This window comes from Phoca vitulina, unplaced genomic scaffold, assembly GCF_004348235.1.
Source record: "Phoca vitulina isolate PV1807 unplaced genomic scaffold, GSC_HSeal_1.0 scaffold7, whole genome shotgun sequence".
NCBI classification, from domain to species: Eukaryota; Metazoa; Chordata; class Mammalia; order Carnivora; family Phocidae; genus Phoca; species Phoca vitulina.
Window position 1 is genome coordinate 23,875,490 of NW_022589710.1, and position 18,417 is coordinate 23,893,906.

General features: G+C 36.6%; 1 protein-coding gene across 1 annotated transcript in view; it reads left to right on the forward strand.

The window, feature by feature from the left end:
* The window catches only part of KLHDC1 (kelch domain containing 1), a 48,721-nt gene that overhangs the window by 16,028 nt on the left and 14,276 nt on the right, over positions 1 to 18,417 (forward strand). The window contains exons 5-10 of the mRNA XM_032405036.1: positions 4,957 to 5,035; positions 6,546 to 6,629; positions 10,410 to 10,493; positions 10,970 to 11,028; positions 15,630 to 15,742; positions 17,336 to 17,408. Coding sequence (XP_032260927.1) covers positions 4,957 to 5,035; positions 6,546 to 6,629; positions 10,410 to 10,493; positions 10,970 to 11,028; positions 15,630 to 15,742; positions 17,336 to 17,408 — 492 coding nt within the window. The remainder of the gene's footprint in view (positions 1 to 4,956; positions 5,036 to 6,545; positions 6,630 to 10,409; positions 10,494 to 10,969; positions 11,029 to 15,629; positions 15,743 to 17,335; positions 17,409 to 18,417) is intronic.

The window sequence follows — 18,417 nt, forward strand, 5'->3', positions numbered from 1 at the left end:
GGAAATTAGTGTTTGACTATGATATGATATGAAAATATTTCTCCAGTTTGTCATTTGTCTTTTGAGTTTGCTTAGTATGTATTCTGCATGTTTTGTGGCTTCCTGATCTTGAATCTTGATTAAAAGGTTATACATTAATTTAACTATATATTTTCCTCTAGTACTTTGTCATTTTATTTTTTACATTTATTTTTTTTAATTTAAATTCAATTGACATACAATATATTATTTGTTTCACAGGTACAGTTCTGTGATTCATCAGTCTTATATAATACTCATTACATTATATAATACTCATTATAACACATAAGCTCCCCGATGTCGACCATCATCCAGTTACCCCATCCCTCCACCCCCCCTCCTCTTATTTTTTACATTTAAATCGTAGATTCATTTGGAACTTATTCTGTGAATGGTTATGAGATATGGATCCAAGTTTATCTTTTTTTGAATGGCTACCTGTCTGTAACTCAGTTATTTCCTTACCTTTATCATGTATTCCCCTAATTTTCATTGGTATTTGGGTCTGAGTTTTCTATTCTATTACATTGATCTGTTAATGAACAAGTACTTCACGAGTATAGATATTGAAGCTTTACAGAACATTCTTACAGGACTACTGTAAATCATTAAGTGTATACCTTAAATAAATAATTATCACAAAATGAACACACGTAACTACCACCCAAGTAAAGAAACAGAACCTCATCAACTCTCTAAAATTCTTCATTATGTTCACTCATAATCACTGTGCTCAGCCTCCTTGCTAAAGGAAACCATTATGCAGACTTTTAGTATCCTAAATTAGTTATTGTTTTATTTTTTATACTAGCTATGGCATCCTATAGAACTTATCCTTTTACTGAACTTATTTTTTTTTTTCTGAACTTATATTTTTGAGAGTCATTCATGATGTGTATACCTATGGTTTTATTTCCTTTATATTACTCTATTAAATGAAATACTACAAAATATTTATTCATTCTACTATTGATAGACATTTGGGGCATTTCCACTTTTTGACTCTTTGGAATAATATGGCTATGAACATTCTTTTATGTACTTTGATACATAAAGGTAAACATTTCTATTGGGTATGTATCTCTTCATTCTCTCAGCAGTGTAATCTGATTTCAATATAGTCTAATTAACCAATCTTTTCCTTATGATTAGTGCTTTTGTGTCCTAGACTTAATTGATCCCAACTCTACAAAGTATTTTTGATCCTTTGAAGTTTTTCTTGTTCGTGTATATAAGAAACAGGAAACAGTGGTTGCCCTAGATAGGGAAATTGATTGAGAGTAGGAGAGAGATTTATTTTTACTACCCCTTTTTCTTAAAGTCATGATAAAATACATATAATATAAAATTTGCCATTTTAACCATATTTAGGTGTCTAATGCAGTGCCATTCATTACATTCACAGCTTTGTGCAACCATCACCATTATTTAGTTCCCAAATTTATCATCACTCCAGAGACTCTATACCCATTAAGCAACACTTCCCCACTCCCCTTTCTCCCCAGCCTCTGGTAACTTCTAATCTACTTTCTATCTCCATGAATTTGCCTATTATAGATATTTATAAAAGTGGAATCATTCAATATTTATTCTTTGGTGTCTGGCTTATTTCACTTAACAAAATATTTTCAGAGTTCACTATGTGTAGTATGTATCAGAACTTCTTTCTTTTTACAGCTGAATAACATTTCATTATATGCATTGTATGCATTTGTTTATCTGTTTGTCTGTTGATAAACACTTGCTTTTTTCCACCTTTTGGCTGTGGTGAATAATGCTGCTATGAACATTGGCTTACAAGTATTGTTTGTGTCCCTGTTTCCAATTCTTTTGGGTATATGCCTAAGAGTAGAATTTCTGGGTCATATGGTAATTCTAGGTTTAGTTTTTTGAGGAAACACCAAACTGTTTTCCACAATGACTGTGCCATTTCATATTTCCACTGGCAATGTACACAGGTTCTAATTTATCCACATCCTTACCAACACTTGCTCTTTTCTCTTCCTTCCTTCCTTCCCCCCTTCCTTCCTTCCTTCTTTCTTCCCTCCCTCCCTCCCTCCCTTTCTTCTCTTCCTCCTCCTCCTTCTTCTTCTTGTTCTTCTTCTTCAAAAGTAACAGCTATCCTAGTGGGTATGCTGTGGTGTTCATTGTGGTTTTGATTTGTATTTCCCCAGGGACTAATGATGTTGACCATTTTTTCATATACTTATTGGCTATTTGTATATCTTCTTTGGAGAAATGTCTGTGCAAGTCCTTTGCCCATTTTTAAAAATTGGGTTGTCTTTTTGTTGTTGAGTTATAGGAGTTCTTTACTTATTCTGGATATTAATCTCTTATCAGACATATGTAGAGTTTTTTTATTCTAATGTTTTGGGTTGGCTGGCCTCATAGAATGAGTTAAGAAGTGTTCTTTTCATTTTTGGGGGGGGAAGACTTTGAGAAGGTTGGTATTAATATTCTGTAAATGTTTGGTATAATTTGCCACTGAAGCCATCTGGTCCTGGGCTTGTCTTTGTTGGGAGGTTTTTTGATTACTGGCTCAGTTATATAGGTTTATTCAGTTTTTCTATTCCTTCATAAGCCATTTTTGATAGTGTCTTTTCAGAAATTATTCTATTATATCTAACTTATCCAATCTGTTGTAGTATTCTCTTATAGTCCTTTTAATTTCTGTAATGTTGATAGTAATGTCCCCTCTATCATTTCCAGTGTTAGTGCTTTGAGTTTTCTCTTCTTTTTTGTCAACCTAGCCAAAGATTTGTCAATTTCATTGATCTTTTCAAAGAACCAACTTTTGGTATGTTGTTTTTCTCTATTTTCCTAATCACTGTTTTGTTTAGTTCCCCTTTGTTTTTCATTATTTCCTTCCTCCTGTTATCTTTGGGTTTAGTTTGCTCTTCTTTGCAGTTCCTTAATGTGTACGTTATGTTATTTATTTGAGATGTTTTTAAAAAAAATATTTAGGCATTTACAGCTATAAAATTCCCTCTGAGCACCACCTTCATTGCATACCATAAGTTTTGTTTTATTGCATTTTCTTTTTTGTTTATTTTATTGTATTTTCATTTTTATTCATTTCTAGGTAATTTTTAATTTCCCTTGTGTATTTTTTCTCCACCCATTGGTTGACAGTTGTTTTTTCTTTTCTTTCAGCACTTTAAAGATTTTATTACATTGCTTTTGGCCTCCATTTTTCTGGTGAGAAAGTCACTCTCATTTGTGTTTTTGTTCCCCTGTATATGTCTTTTTTCTTCTGGCTTTTCTTTATTTTTTTATATTTGTTCCTCATTGATTTGATTAAAATGTTCCTACTTGTAGTTTCCTTTGTATTTATCCTGCTTGGAGTGTGCTGAGCTTTTTGGGTTGGTGGGTTTACATCTTTCATCAGTTTTAGGAAGCTCTTAGTAATTATCAAATATTTCTTCTACACGTTTATTTGTCTCTTCTCCTTCTGGGATACCTGTTACACGACATTAGACCATCTCATATTCCTCCACAGATCTTGGGCTCCCTGGGTTCCCCCCCATCTCTTTTCTTCTCTTTAGTTTAATTTGGATACTTTTTATTAATCTCTTGACCTGTCTCAAGTTCACTGGTCTTTCCCATTGCTATGTCCAGTCTCCTGCGAAACCTATTTAATCAATTCTTTATGTCTGACATCTTTTTTTTTTTTTCATTTTTAGCATTTCCGTTTAGTAGTTCTTTTCTGTGGTTCCATATCTCTGCCAAAATTGCTCTGTTCTTCCTGCATGTTGTCCACATTTTACAAACTAGGTCTGTTAGCATCTTTATCATAGTTATTGTAGATGCCATGTCTGATAATTCCACTATCTGGGCCACCTTGGTGTCAGCTTATATTAACCCCCTCTTGATCATAGGTCACTTTTTTTTTTTTTTTGCCTTTTCATGTATCTTGTAATTTTTTCACCACATTCCAGAGGTTCTGTATGAAAGAATAGTAAGTATTAGAAAAAGGGATATTTAGCTCCAGAAAAGGACATGTCCTTTTCTGTTTTTCTCAGGCTGTTAGAGTGGTAGTTCAGTCAGTCTCATTTGTAGTTGAGTTGTGTTTGGGATTATTGCAACTGTTGTCCAACTGGCTTCAAATGTTTTGAGGCAAGATCATGACTTTCCTTTGCTAGGACCCCATGTTTGAGCACTGCATGCAGATTATCTAAAGATGTTCAGCTGTACTTCACAGTGTTCTCACCCTCAGAACTGTGGAAGATCTCTCCCTGTTTTATAGCCTCATTGGGAGGTCTTTGGGTCACCAGGGAGTTCTCTTTGCTCTCCAGTCCCACGTTTTGCTTTCTGTACATTGGAAGATCTTTTTCAGCCTTGTACCTCCTCCCTGGGACTTTTGAGGGCAGCCATCCTGTGTGCTATATGACTTGATATGCCTCTGAGGTATTTCCTTCAGATCTCCTGTCCTGGTCTCAAACTTCAGTAGTTTAAAGCTCATATTGCCTCAAAGATGTTTGCTTAGTTCTCTTCTGCTTTCAACCTGTTGATGACTGGCATGAGCCTTCTGAAGACTATGTGAAAGACTTGTTGAGTGGATTCAAATTCCCACTGTGGCTGATTTTCTTAAGATTCTAATTTGCCATGCCAGCCTACAAGTGGCTGTTAAAATTTTGGGTGATTTCTTTTACAAACCCTCTCTGTCCTGGATTCTTCCTCCTCTTGCTGTCATACCAGGAATGAAAGCAGCCATGCATGGGTCTCTTCCCTCCTATTGAGAGTTCATCACTTTCTGGAATTAGTTCATTTAGATTTCTTTTTTCCCTTCTCTCTTCGATTTTTTTTAAACTATGGTTTTTTAGGTTATTTGGCTAGTTTAGGTTATTAGGGTGAGAGAGATGATCTCTTTTAACTTTCAATGAGCAGACTGGAAATAGAAATTCTAAAGTGTGTTCTTTTGTATTTGTTTTTCAGATTAATATATTTTGGTGGCTATGGGTGTAGGAGACACAATGAACTCCAAGACTGTTTTGATGTTCATGATGCATCTTGGGTAATCACTGTTTACATTTTCCTCTAATTTAGTATCACTTTAATGTCTTTAGAAATAATGACTCCAGTCTTTCTCAGTTTAACTTGCCATAATTGACACTATGAAAAAAAAACATGTTTTCTCTTTTTTGGATTCAGATTCAGTTAGAGGAGGTTCTCTCACCTTCTCTCACCTTCTCTCACCTAGTGGTATTAGCCTTCATGGCTTCTGGCAGACTAATGTCTTACTTTATTAATCACTTACACCTGTTTCTGTTAGACAAGTAGAGATTTTAGCACAACTTGGAAAAACTCTGTTCATAGACAACCAGAATGGCTGTTGCTGACATACACCTCCTTTTAGGTATGTCCACCAGAACTATTCATAGCTCAGGCTGACCTCTCTATGACAGTAAGTTGGTCGTGATATTACCTTTCCTACTTATTCTTACTGGTTAGAGAATAAACTAATGAAATAAGACATGACATAAAAATGAAACCTTTTAAAAGATAACTGTAAAAACCATTGATCCTAGCACCAAGATACATAGTAGCTCTTCCGTTTTACCTTTTACTAGCATATATTGTTATTGTACATTGTAATGTAAATATATATGTACATTTCATGTATATCTTTTTGTGTATGGGTATTTAAAAAGATCTCTATGTATTTACATGGTTTTTGAGTTTTTAAAATAAAATACCTTTAAAGTTTTGTTACTTATAGTATTACTGATAATTTTTAGAAATATAAATTCCCATTACTTATATCTACATATTTTTACTCACTTTTTTTTCTCTCCTAGTACAGTTAGGCTAAGAATCATGTCCTGAAGTTTCTGGTATACAAGTAGATTTCTTTTCATTTATATTTTAAATTAAGGAAATTGTTTAGTGTGTTTAACTTGTTTGACAAGTTCTGACAAAAATGAATGATGTATTTCTGGCATAGAACCTAAAATTGACACAGAGGCAAGCTAAAGCAGTAATAGAGAATTTCAACAATCCAGAGATGCTAAATATAGTATAATTGCTAAATGGCTGCCCTGCTGACAATTTTGTCTCTTAGAAGGCAGATAAGAGAGTAAGCCCAAGTTTGACCTGTAAGAACAAATTACTTGGTTAAGTAGAAGTGATTGGAGCTTTTTGGAAAAAGGAACCATGGTCCCCTAAGGTTCCTAATTGCAAAGATTAGGAATTCTGAGCGTGCACTCTAGGAACACAGATTGCAAGATATAAATGTCATTTTGTCCTCTGCAATTTCCAGAGACAATTCTTTGAGGGAATTGGAAGATTATCAACAAATAAATTTATGACTCACTGCAGGCAGTGCTAAGAGAAGACAAGTTGCTACTGGTCTGGAGGCCACACTTTGTGGGCCACTGGCGTGTGCATTAGCTTTATGACTATGGTAACACTTACCTCTATTTTTATAATGGTGTCTATTATTTCACCACTAAATATGCAATGACATTTATTACAATAACCTAAAGCAATTAAGCTTTGAAATATTTTAAAAATTCCTGTTTTAGGAAGAACAGATCTTCTGGGGATGGCATAATGATGTTCATGTATTTGATACAAAGACACAGAATTGGTTTCAACCAGAAATTAAAGTAAGTATTGTAAAAAGTTACCTTTGTATTTATATACTCATTGATACTTTTTTTTTTTTTTCTAAAGATTTTATTTATTTATTTGACATGGAGAGAGAGATAGTGAGAGAGCACAAGCGGGGGGCAGGTAGCAGCAGGCAGGCAGAGGGAGAGGGAGAAGCAGGCTCTCTGCCGAGCAAGGAGCCCGATGCGGGGCTCGATTCCAGGACCCTGGGATCATGACCTGAGCCGAAGGCAGCTGCTTAACCAACTGAGCCACCCAGGCGCTCCTACTCATTGATACTTTAAAAGAATATTTTTTTGCTAAATTATTTGGATTTTAGTAATTGAGTTTATAATCATATAATCCCTTGAGTACCATCACTAATACTCTTTTTTTTTTTTTAATCACCTGTTTTTCTCCAGGCTAGCTAAGTTTTTCTAGAAAAATCTTCCAAAGTGGGTACCATCATCATTCTTTACGCGCAAGTGTGATGTCCTTATTTAATGGTGGCACTTTTAAAATGTCCTTTTAGGGCGCCTGGGTGGCTCAGTCCGTTAAGCATCTGCCTTTGGCTCAGGTCATGATCTTGGGGTCTTGGGATAGAGTCCCTGCTCAGTGGGGAGTCTGCTTCTCCCTCTGCCCCCCCACCCTGCTCATGCTTGCTCGCTCTCTCTCTCGTAAAAATAAATAAAATATTTTTTAATGTCCTTTTATAATCAAGTCCACAATTTTGAAAAGCCCATATTTCATAAACTCTTGAAATCTACATGCAATTAAAGCATGATAAAAATACATTATTATACTTTTTCATGTGCTGGTGAGCAAACCCAAATTCAAATTAGCTTAAGCCATAATGAATTTTTACATAGAGGGAAGTTTTATTTTGGAGTGTGTCACACAGTGGAAGGGCTGCAGGGATTAGGGCCTCAGGAGCTAGAGCAAGTTACTCAACACCATCACAACATTTTCCATCTCTTTGTCAGCTTCTCTCTGATGCTCTTTGTATGCTAGCTTCATTCTGTCTACTGCAGACCAGCCACCTCATTTAGGAGGGAATATGGTCCTGGCTATCCAAGCAGTCCTTTCCATTGGTGCTGTGTTCTTTCAGGGTCTACAAATTAGTCCTAGAAAAGGACTCTGGCCGTATTTGGGCAGGTTCCCACTCTTAACATTAGTCCCTGTTGCCAAGGGGGTGATAGGCTAGGCTCACTTCTTAGGCCTACCCTAGGAGAGCAGAGGATTGTGGGTGATAGGTCACCTGAACTGTGCAGAATGGAGTGCTAAACAGGCAAAACCAAAACTGTCCACTAATATGCACAAATGACATACATCCATTTGAATTTTAAGATTTATGTCTTTGTTAATGAAATAAAAGCATTTTATCTCTGTTCAGATAATTTTATGTCAGCCAGCAGGTGCCAAGAAATAGTGTTGAGACTGGATCTACTGAAACTCATCCTGGATCTTTTTCAGGCATCTGTAGCCTCTCCTTCTTTAGAGAAAAAGCAGAGGTCTGCAGCTCTCAAAGGCATATTTGTAGCATGTGCTTCTGTCGGGGCACCGGGCTGGCCCAGTCAGTGGAGCGTTCGACTCTTGTTCTCAGGGTTCTGAGTTCAAGCTCCATATTGGGCTGGAGCCTACTTTAAAAAAAAAAAAAAAAAAAAAAAAAGGTAGAATGTGCTCCTGAGGATAAGGGAGCTGAGGTAGCTTATAATTAGTTCTTGGGCTCCTTCTTTCTCTTCTTACCTCAGTCTGTAACCCCCCTCCAACATTCTTATATAACTTTGACCCTACTTTAGTTCATATTTACCAAGATTTTCACTGTAATTTCTCTGATGATTTCTTCAAATAAGTTCTTATGTTGTTTATATTTTATCTGAAAGTTCTTCTGACATGCTGTAGCTGGATATCTCTTCATTTTTTTAGACACATTCTTAAAGTACTACATTATTCCCAAATATCAGCACCAAAAGACAAGGCAGCATGGTAGAGTGTACCAATTACTGGTGTCAAAGTTAAAAGAAATTGGATTTGCATTCTAATTCTGTCCTAAAAGAGCTCTGTACTTTAGATAAGCCATTTAGTGTGTCATCTCTAAAATGGAAGATTGAAAGTGTTTTTCCTACATGGGATTTTTACCCCTTAAGAGCAATATATTAGTAGTAGGGATCTTTGAGTTATTTTCAGTATTTCAAGCAACTTAAGAAGCATTGTACATTATTTAGGCAGTTAGACACACGGATTAATCCAAGTGCCCTTTCTTTGTTTTTGTTTGGAATTACATGAACTCAGTTTATTCAGAAGCTTTAGGTGGCTAATAAATGCATTTGATAGAAGTTTGGTATTTATTTCATAATAAATGTGTATATAGTAGAATAATTTTTCCAAAATTTCAGATCAGGAATGGGGTAATAATAAAGATTTTGTCTTGCTGGAATGGCTGGGAACCACATTTCAAAAGGTTCTCTTCTCTCTCATTTAAGTGTTAAACTGGTAATATCTGAATTATTTCTTACTGTGTTGGCTTCAGGACAGTCATTCAAGTAAGCCTGAAAAGTCTAGAGAGTTATGATATTGGTGGTAGAGCTTAAATGTCCTGTGCCCACATTCAGGAGCCAATGCGCTGAAAATGTTGAAAAAGTTCTTTCCGAACTTGGACTGAAATGCATACACAAAGGCACCCACCATGAACACATGGAAATTATGCAGAAAATTTTTCTTTCAAATCTCATTCATTCATCTGCCCATTACATTCTCTCTTTTCACACCAATCCAAAACTTCTCTGGAGAAAAGATCTGCTATATTTATTCAAAGTAAAGTATAGAAAAGTGTTATCAGTTAATGGGAAGAGTTTTAGTAAGAGGTAAAGCACTGTTTGGCTTAAGGCAAGAGTGAAGTTCTTATTGTAGAATTTGAGACACCAAGAGTTTGAGGGGGCAGATGTGATTTTTTAGAGTCTCTGAGATCGTCACACTGTGTACTGCTTACTCATAATATGAACTCTGTGGGGGAAGGGTGTGGGGAGAGAGAGTGGGAAGGAGAGAGAGAATCTTTTAAATTTGATTTTTAAATCTTTATATTTCAAGCTGAAATTTACATGAAATTTTATTTTGCTAAATAGTGTCAGGCATTTAAGAAAAACACTTTAAAAAGTAAAGATCAGGGTGAGTAAATTTCATTCTTTTTTTTTTTAAGATTTATTTATTGAGAGAAAGAGAGCGTGCACAGGAGCAGGGGGAGGGACAGAAGGAGGGGAAGATAGAGAATCTCAAGCAGCCTCCCAGCTGAGCACCCATGGAAGGCAGGGCTCGATCTCACAACCCTGAGATCATGACCTGAGCTGAAACCAAGAGTCAGATGCCAAGCGACTGGGCCAACTAGGCGCCCCTAAATTTCATTCTTGAAGAGCAGTGTTTGTCTATAATCATTACTATTTAGAATGAACTTTTGCATGAGATTTTTTTTTTTTTTTAAGATTCTATTTATTTATTTGACGGAGAGAGACACAGTGAGAGAGGGAACACAAGCATGGGGAGTGGGAGAGGGAGAAGCAGGCTTCCCGCTGAGCAGGGAGCCAGATGCGGGGCTCGATCCCAGGACTCTGGGATCATGACCTGAGCCAAAGGCAGGTGCTTAACGACTGAGCCACCCAGGTGCCCCTGCATTAGGATTTTTACTGAATTACAGGGGTAATGGTGATTTGGTGGCCAGGTATTTCTCATACTGAGCGTAGGAGTGGGACTCCTTTAGAGATGTTTCAAGGCTTTGCACTGTGTTTTCTCATCTCTGCTTGCAGGATGGAGTTCCTCCACAGCCGCGAGCCGCGCACACATGTGCAGTTCTTGGAAATAAGGGCTATATTTTTGGCGGACGTGTTTTGGTTAGTGTTTTTAATGGAAATGGTATTTTTATGTGTGATTCTTCTTACAAAAATTATTTTCTGATTTTGGGGAACAAATAACTATTCAAATTATCTAGATACTAAAATGCTGTTCAGTAATAACTTTTACTTATTTTCCATCCCCTAAACAGACTATACATGAGTCATCACAGATGATTTATAAATCATATTTTAATGAGGAGAATCCTTCACTTCAGTGCATAACCAGAAAAGTTTAATTTCTGAACATCTAAATCTTGTTAGTTTAAACCCATTTCTTCCTTTCCCCCTTGACAAATTAATTGGGTAGCTCTATATTAATTTGATTAACACTTAGCATTGTTTCCCAATATATAAACTTCTTATGTTAAGTAAAATGCAGATGGTCTATTTTTAATCTGAAATAATTTTAAAACCAAAATTTTAGCCCATGAAAAATGTAAAATACAGACTAACTTAACACACTTTTATTTTAGCAAACTAGGATGAATGATTTGCACTATCTGAACTTAGATACCTGGACTTGGTCTGGAAGGTAAGTTTGAGATTTAAGTATATTTTAATCGAAAGGCATTTGTGTGTGTGTGTGTGTGTGTGTGTGTGTGTGTGTGTGTCTCTTTGGGACCATAATCCAAATTTGAGTCTCTAGAACTGAATTAGTATCTTTTTCCTTCAGATTATATGTCTAAGCAAAGAATATACAGATTTAAATGCAGAGTTTGTTCTTTAACTAAACTAAATAAAACATGAGAATACTAGCAGTTTAAAATTGATTATGTAAAAGTACTGGTTTTGTACTAAATATTCTTGAGAACTGGTCAGTAGAAGAAATGAAGGAAGAGTTTATTGGGGTCATCACAAGTAAACAGATAATGAAGTAGGTAAAAGTCAGATTTTAATTGTAGTTCAAAATATATATTTAACAATAGCATAAATCTATTTAGCTATCACTTCAGCTGTTCGTGTCATGAGATGGAATCAGAGCTATATATTATTCTAAAATAGAAATGCTATTAAAAATGAAACTGTGAAACTGCCAGAAAAAAAATTATAGCAGATTGTCTTTAAAATCTTGGCATGGAGAAAGTTTTTCTAAAGATGGTATAAACCCCAGGGCACCTGGGTGGCCCAGTCGGTTGAGTGTCTGCTTTCCAGTCTTGATCTTGGGGTCCTGGGATCAAGCCCTGCGGTGGGCTCCCTGCTCAGCGGGGAGCCTGCTTCTCCCTCTCTTACTGCTTGTGCTCTCTCTCTCTCAGATAAATAAATAAAATCTTTATTTGTTTTGTTTTGTTTTTAAGATTTTATTTACTTGAGAGAGAGAGCAAGAAAGAGCACGAACAATGGGGAGGGGGAGAGGGAGAGGGAGAAACAGACTCCCCACGGAACGGGGAGCCCGACATGGGGCTTGATCCCAGGACTCTAAGATCATAACCTGAGCTGAAGGCAAATGCTTAACTGACTGAGGCGCCCCTCAAATAAATAAATAAATAAATAAAAATCTTTAAAAAAAATAGAAAACTGTACCAAAGTTAAAAGGCAAATTGGAAAATGCAAACAAAAAACAAATTAGAAGTCATATTTGCAGCATTTTTTTTTAAGATTTTATTTATTTATTTGAGAGAGAGAGAAAGCACCAGTGGGGAGAGGGGCAGAGAGAGAAGGAGAAACAGGCTCCCCACTGAGCAGGGAGCCCAATGTGTAGCTGGATCCGAGGACCCTGAGATCATGACCCGAGCTGAAGGCAGATGCATAACAGACTGAGGCACCTGGGTGCACTTGCAGTATTTTTTACAGGGCTTAAATCCACAGGAACTTAGAAAATCAGTAAGAAAAAGACAAATAATCCAACAGAAAAGTGGACAAAGAAAGAACATAAATGAGCAACTCATACGAGAAATACAAATGGGCAAAAATTATTTTATTTTTTAAAAGCTTTTATTTATTTGAGAGAGACACACACAGAGTGAGAGAGAGAGAGAGAGAAAGCATGAGTAGGGGGAGGAGCAAAGGGAGATGGAGAAGCAGACTCCCCACTGAGCAGGGGGCCCAACACAGGACTCCATCCCAGGGCTCTGAGACCATGACCCAAGCTAAAGGCAGATGCTTAACCAACTGAGCCACCCAGGTGCCCCCAAAAATTATTTTAAAAAGATGTTCAGGGGCACCTGGGTGGCTCAGTCGTTAAGCATCTGCCTTCGGCTCAGGTCATGATCCCAGCGTCCTGGGATCAAGCCCAGCATCGGGCTCCCTGCTCAACAGGAAGCCTGCTTCTCCCTCTCCCATTCCCCCTGCTTGTGTTCCCTCTCTCACTGTGTCTCTCTGTCAAATAAATAAAATCTTAAAAAAAAAAAAAAAAGATGTTCAACCTTATAGACAATCAAAGAAATGGAACTAAAAATAATAGTTTTCATTTATCAGATAAAAATAATCACAAATAACCAGTGTGTGCTAGGTTATAACAACACAATTAGCAGGAGTATAAATTGGTACAGTTTTTCGGGAAGGTAGTTTGGCAATATGTTTAAAATGTAAAATGGGGGGGTAACATGTTTAAAATGTAAAATAAAATAAAAGTATGCAAGCCAGAGGCGCCCGGTTGGGTAAGCATCCGCCTTTGGCTCAGGTCATGATCCCGGGATCCTGGGATCGAGCCCCGCGGTGTTGGGCCCCCTGTTCAGCGGGGAGCGTGCTTCTCGCTCTCCCTGCTGATCCCCCTGCTTGTGTTTGCTCTCTCTCCCTCTGTGTCAAATAAATAAAATCTTAAAAAAAAATAAAACGTAAAATGGAATTTCTACTTTGACCCAGAATTTCTCCAAACAGTAACTGGACATGTGCACATGTGTGCGTTTGTTTTACAACATTATTATAAAACCAAGAACTGGCAGTCAACCCTCATGTTCACAAGTGGGGATTGTTTAAATCATGGTACATTTGCCCAGTGGGCTACTATGCTTCCATTACCAAAGGAAGTTATAGAAATATTCTACAACATATTAATTGAATGAAAAAAGTTGCAGAATAGAATATATGATCCCATTTACATTTTTAATAAATATGTTTATATGTACATTAAAACCTAGAAAGATAGATACCAAATTGTTATGATTTCTTATTGCTGGAGGACAGGATTATAAAAGAACTCTCCTTTTTAAAAATACTTTTGTGGAAAAAAAATACTTTTGTGGTTGTTGAACATTTTGTAACCAAAATGATTCTTTTTTAAAATTTTTTATTGTTATGTTAATCACCAAAATGGTTCTTATAGTCAGCACAAACCATAAAAATATTTCCATTTTGGAAAAAATAATTGTATCTTCCACAAATGACCCATATTATTCTGGGACATTCCAGAATGCTGGAGAATGGTATCTTCTCACCTCCTAAATTAAACTTTTGTACTTAGGTTTTTATTTTTTTAAGAATAGGACAGTATTTGGGGTGCCTGGGTGGCTCAGTCGTTAAGCATCTGCCTTCAGCTCAGGTCATGATCCCAGGGTCCTGGGATCGAGCCCCTCATCGGGCTCCCTGCTCCGTGGGAAGCCTGCTTCTCCCTCTCCCACTCCCCCTGCTTGTGTTCCCTCTCTCGTTGTGTCTCTCTCTGTCAAATAAATAAATAAAATCTTTAAAAAAAAAGAATAGGACAGTATTTGTTTTGGAATCTTTAGAGGTTTATTCTGGAACTGGAGTGGTTTGCATACTTTTTTTTTAAGATTTTGTTTATTTATTTGAGAGAGAGAGAGAATGAGCAGTGGGGAGGGACAGAGAGAGAGAGGAGCAGACTCCCTGCTAAGCAGGAAACCCAGTGCTTCTATTTTTCTGCTTCTATTGATATGACCATTTGATTTTTCTTTAGCCTATTGATATGGTGGATTCCATTAGCTGCTTTTTGAATGTTGAACAGCCTTGCATACTGGGAATAAGTCTTATTTGGTCATGGTGTATAATTCTTTTAATTTTTTGGATTTGATTTACTAATATTTTGGTGAGGATTTTTGCATCTATGTTCGTGAGCAATATTGGCCTGTCATTTTCTTTTCTTGGGGTGTCTTTGTTTTTTTGTTTTGTTTCGTTTTTTAGATTTTATTTATTTAAGAGAGAGAGTGAGGAGAGAGAGAGAGAGAGAGCACAAGCCAGGGTTGGGGGGAGAGGCAGAGGGAGAAGCAGGCCTCCTGCTGAGCAGGGAGCCCGATGCCGGACTCAATCCCAGGACCCTGGAATCATGACCTGAGCCGAACACAGACACTTATCTGACTGTGCCACCCAGGCCTACTTTTATTTTATTTATTTATTTATTTATTTATTTATTTATTTATTTATTTATTTTAAAGGTTTTATTCATTTATTTGAGAGAGAGAGAGACCGGGAGCATGAGAGGGCGGCGGAACAGAGGGAGAAGGAGAAGCAGACTCCCCATTGAGCAGGGAGCCTGACATGGGGCTCGATCCCAGGACCCTGGGATCATGCCCGAGCTGAAGGCAGCCCCTTACCTGACTTAGCCACCCAGGCACCCCTGCATACTTTTATTTTGAAGCTAGAGTAGCTAGCATTTTCAGGTAAAGAAGCTTTGGGAAGTTGTACAGCAAGTAAACCAAAGTAAAACAACAACACCCAAACCCCATAATATCCTTGAAGAAATCAGCTGAAAATATAAAATTAAACATGGGCCAACAATAAAAAGTTACAGACATGAAAATAATTATGTTGAAAAATTGAAGAAGTTATATGGATTAAACAACAAGAATGATACGAAGTATGCACTGGGAATTAACTGGGAATTGACTTCATAATTTTCAGTCTGTGTTCTGTGACCAGGTGGAATGAGCTAAATGGAAAGATTTTTTTTTTTTTAAGATTTTTTATTTACTTATTTGACAGAGAGAGACACAGCGAGAGAGGGAACACAAGCAGGGGGAGTGGGAGAGGGAGAAGCAGGCTTCCCGCCAAGCAGGGAGCCCAATGTGGGGCTCAATCCCAGGACCCTGAGATCATGACCTGAGCTGAAGGCAGACGCTTGACTGAGCTACCCAGGTGCCCCATGAAGGCAGTTTTTTACTTTAATCTGAGAGGATCAGAAACCTTTTATTTTGACTAACATAGTAACTAGATTTTTATATTTTTTTTTTTCCCTTGCCACAGGATTCCTGTTAATGGAGAAAACCCCAAACATCGGTCATGGCATACTTTAACACCAATAGCTGATGATAAACTTTTTCTATTTGGTGGACTAAGTGCAGACAATATTCCATTAAGTAAGTCAATTAAAGTTTAGCCTACAATTATTATCTCATTTTTTTTTTCTTAATTGTATTTGATATGTAAGGTGTCTTTCTTTCTTTCTTTTTTAATTTTCTGGTTTACCTTTATCCCCAGCTGTGTGCTTGTATTAAGAATTAGAAGACCCCTTCGCTTTAGTACCTTTGGCTCTCCATGTTCTCCTGTTTCCTAGGTATATAGAAAAGAAAGGGTGATGGTTGAACCTAGATGAATTAAAGCCCCTTTCAACTATAATATTCTGTGATTCTGTGCCTTCCTGATTTTTGATCCAGATACTTACACTGTAGGCTGGAATGGGGATTAGAAGAACAGTCTTCCCCAGAAGGCTCTGGAAATATAAGGTGGGAAGGCCAGTTGCTTCTCTTTTTGTTCCAGAACTCTAAAGGAAAGTGCTTAGCCAGAATCTTTAAACTCCTGTTACTGCTGATTCCAATGGCTATGGTTTTGTAATAGGGTTGTTGTTGTTTTTTTTTTTCCCAGCAGTAAAATTATGGCATCAGGATAGACAAATGACTAAGAGTATCCACTTCTTAGTTTGATAGGTTAGATGTCTTGTGTTTTCTTAACTCGAAGTTTTCCATGACTAGAGGGGTTTTCATAAGAAACCTCATTTATGCAATTCCATATAGGATCTGGAAACAACTTTTTATTTTTCAACAACGATTTATTGAGCATCAACTATGCATCAGGCAGCAAACAAACTCCAAAAGTTGGTTAGAGAAACAGGAGTTTCTAGTAGGGGATGTTAGTTATTGCAGATGATTATGCTTCTCCAATTTGAAGGTTTTTAATTAAAAGAGATTTGGAATCTAATAAAAAACTGACATCTATTTGTTTCAGTAGGGGTTGTTTAATATCATGTCTTTTTGAGCTGTAATGTTTTGAATTCCTATTTGGTGTTTTTGGTCATTGACATGTGGGGAATTCCATGTCCTAGCTCTTAGTTCAGTCGGTGTCCTCCTGGGCTTAACTTCTGGGTATTATATGATATCAAGAATTATTTTGGGGCTCCTGGGTGGCTCAGTTGGTTAAGCGTCTGCCTTCGGCTCAGGTCATGATCCCAGGGTCCTGGGATCAAGCCGCACATTGGGCTCCCTGCTCAGTGGAGAGCCTCCTTCTCTCTCTGCCCCTCACCCCACTCGTTCTCTCTCCCAAATAAATAAATAAAATCTTAAAAAAAAAAAAAAAAGAATTATTTTAATTTTGTTGACTATGATAATGGCATTGTGGTTCTGTAAACAATGTATTTTTTAAAGCAATGTTTACTGAAGTATATATGGGGAAAATGACAGGAGATCTAGGATTTGCTTTAGAGTAATTGAGCCACAGGAATAACAAAAAAGAGCTAAATGGAGCACCTGTGACAAAATCTTGATAGTTGTTGAATCTGGGGTATGTGAAGGTTCATTGTCATGGTCACTCTACTTTTGTATATCTCTGAAAATTTTTGTGAGAAAGTATGCATACACACAAAAGATAGTTGCATAAATGTAGCAGATAAATTTGGGGAAAAAATTAAATTTTATCCCAAAGACCTAATCTTAATTTCTGAACTGTCATAATTGCAGGTGATGGTTGGATTTATAATGTCATAACAAATGGTTGGAAACAACTTACACACTTACCTAAAACAAGACCCAGGTAAGTCTAGAAGTTAATGAATAGTAAAATAGTTAAGAATTTCTGGAGTATTAAAATATAGCACTGATTTTGTAGTGTTTGCCATTAAAATTGTAAATCATCAAGAAAGATATCTTTCAAATAAGCTTGATGTTAACTAAGTAATTTAATTATCATTTTAATTATGTCTGATTGTTAGAAGTGGCCTATTCTGTTTTCATCCATATTTGCATATTTGAAAATGTTACTCTTTTAGGTAAATTATAGGTAAATTAGGTAAATGTATAATCTTGCCTGATAATATGAAAAGGCTAAGAAATTGGAAGTATCATATAATGTTAATATTTTTGATAAGTAGACAAGAATGGGGATGGCTTTAGTAGTTACTTGTTTTTGGAAGAGGTTTTTTGCAATTTAATAAGAAAATTACTTTCATGTTGATCAAATAGATGGCAGATTATTATTTTAATTAACTGATGTGTTCATTAATATGAATTTTTTGAAAAAGAAATATGTTAACTATTTGTCATATATTATAGAGTAAAAGTTGTAGAAACAATATATTATTAGACTACAATTGATCCTTGAACAACACGAGTTTGAATTGCATGGATCCACTTATTACATGGATTTTTTTTAATAAACACAGTACTGTAAATGTATTTTCCATATGAGTTTCTTAATAACATTTTCTTTTTTAAAATGTGAGTGTAGTTGACACACAATGTTACATGAGTTTCAGGTGTACAACATGGTGATTCAACACCTCTATACGTTAATCTATGCTCGCCATAATCGCAGGCACCATCTGTCCCCAGACGCTACTACAGTGTCATTGACTGTATTCTGTATGCTGTACCTTTTATTCCCATGACTTATTCATCCATAACTGGAAGCCTGTATCTCCCAATCCCCTTCCCCCGTTTTGCCCATCCTCCCCACTCCCTTTTCCTCTGTCAATCATCAGTTTGTTCTCTGTATTCGTAGGTCTGATTTTGCTTTTTATTTATTTGTTTGTTTTGTTTTGTTT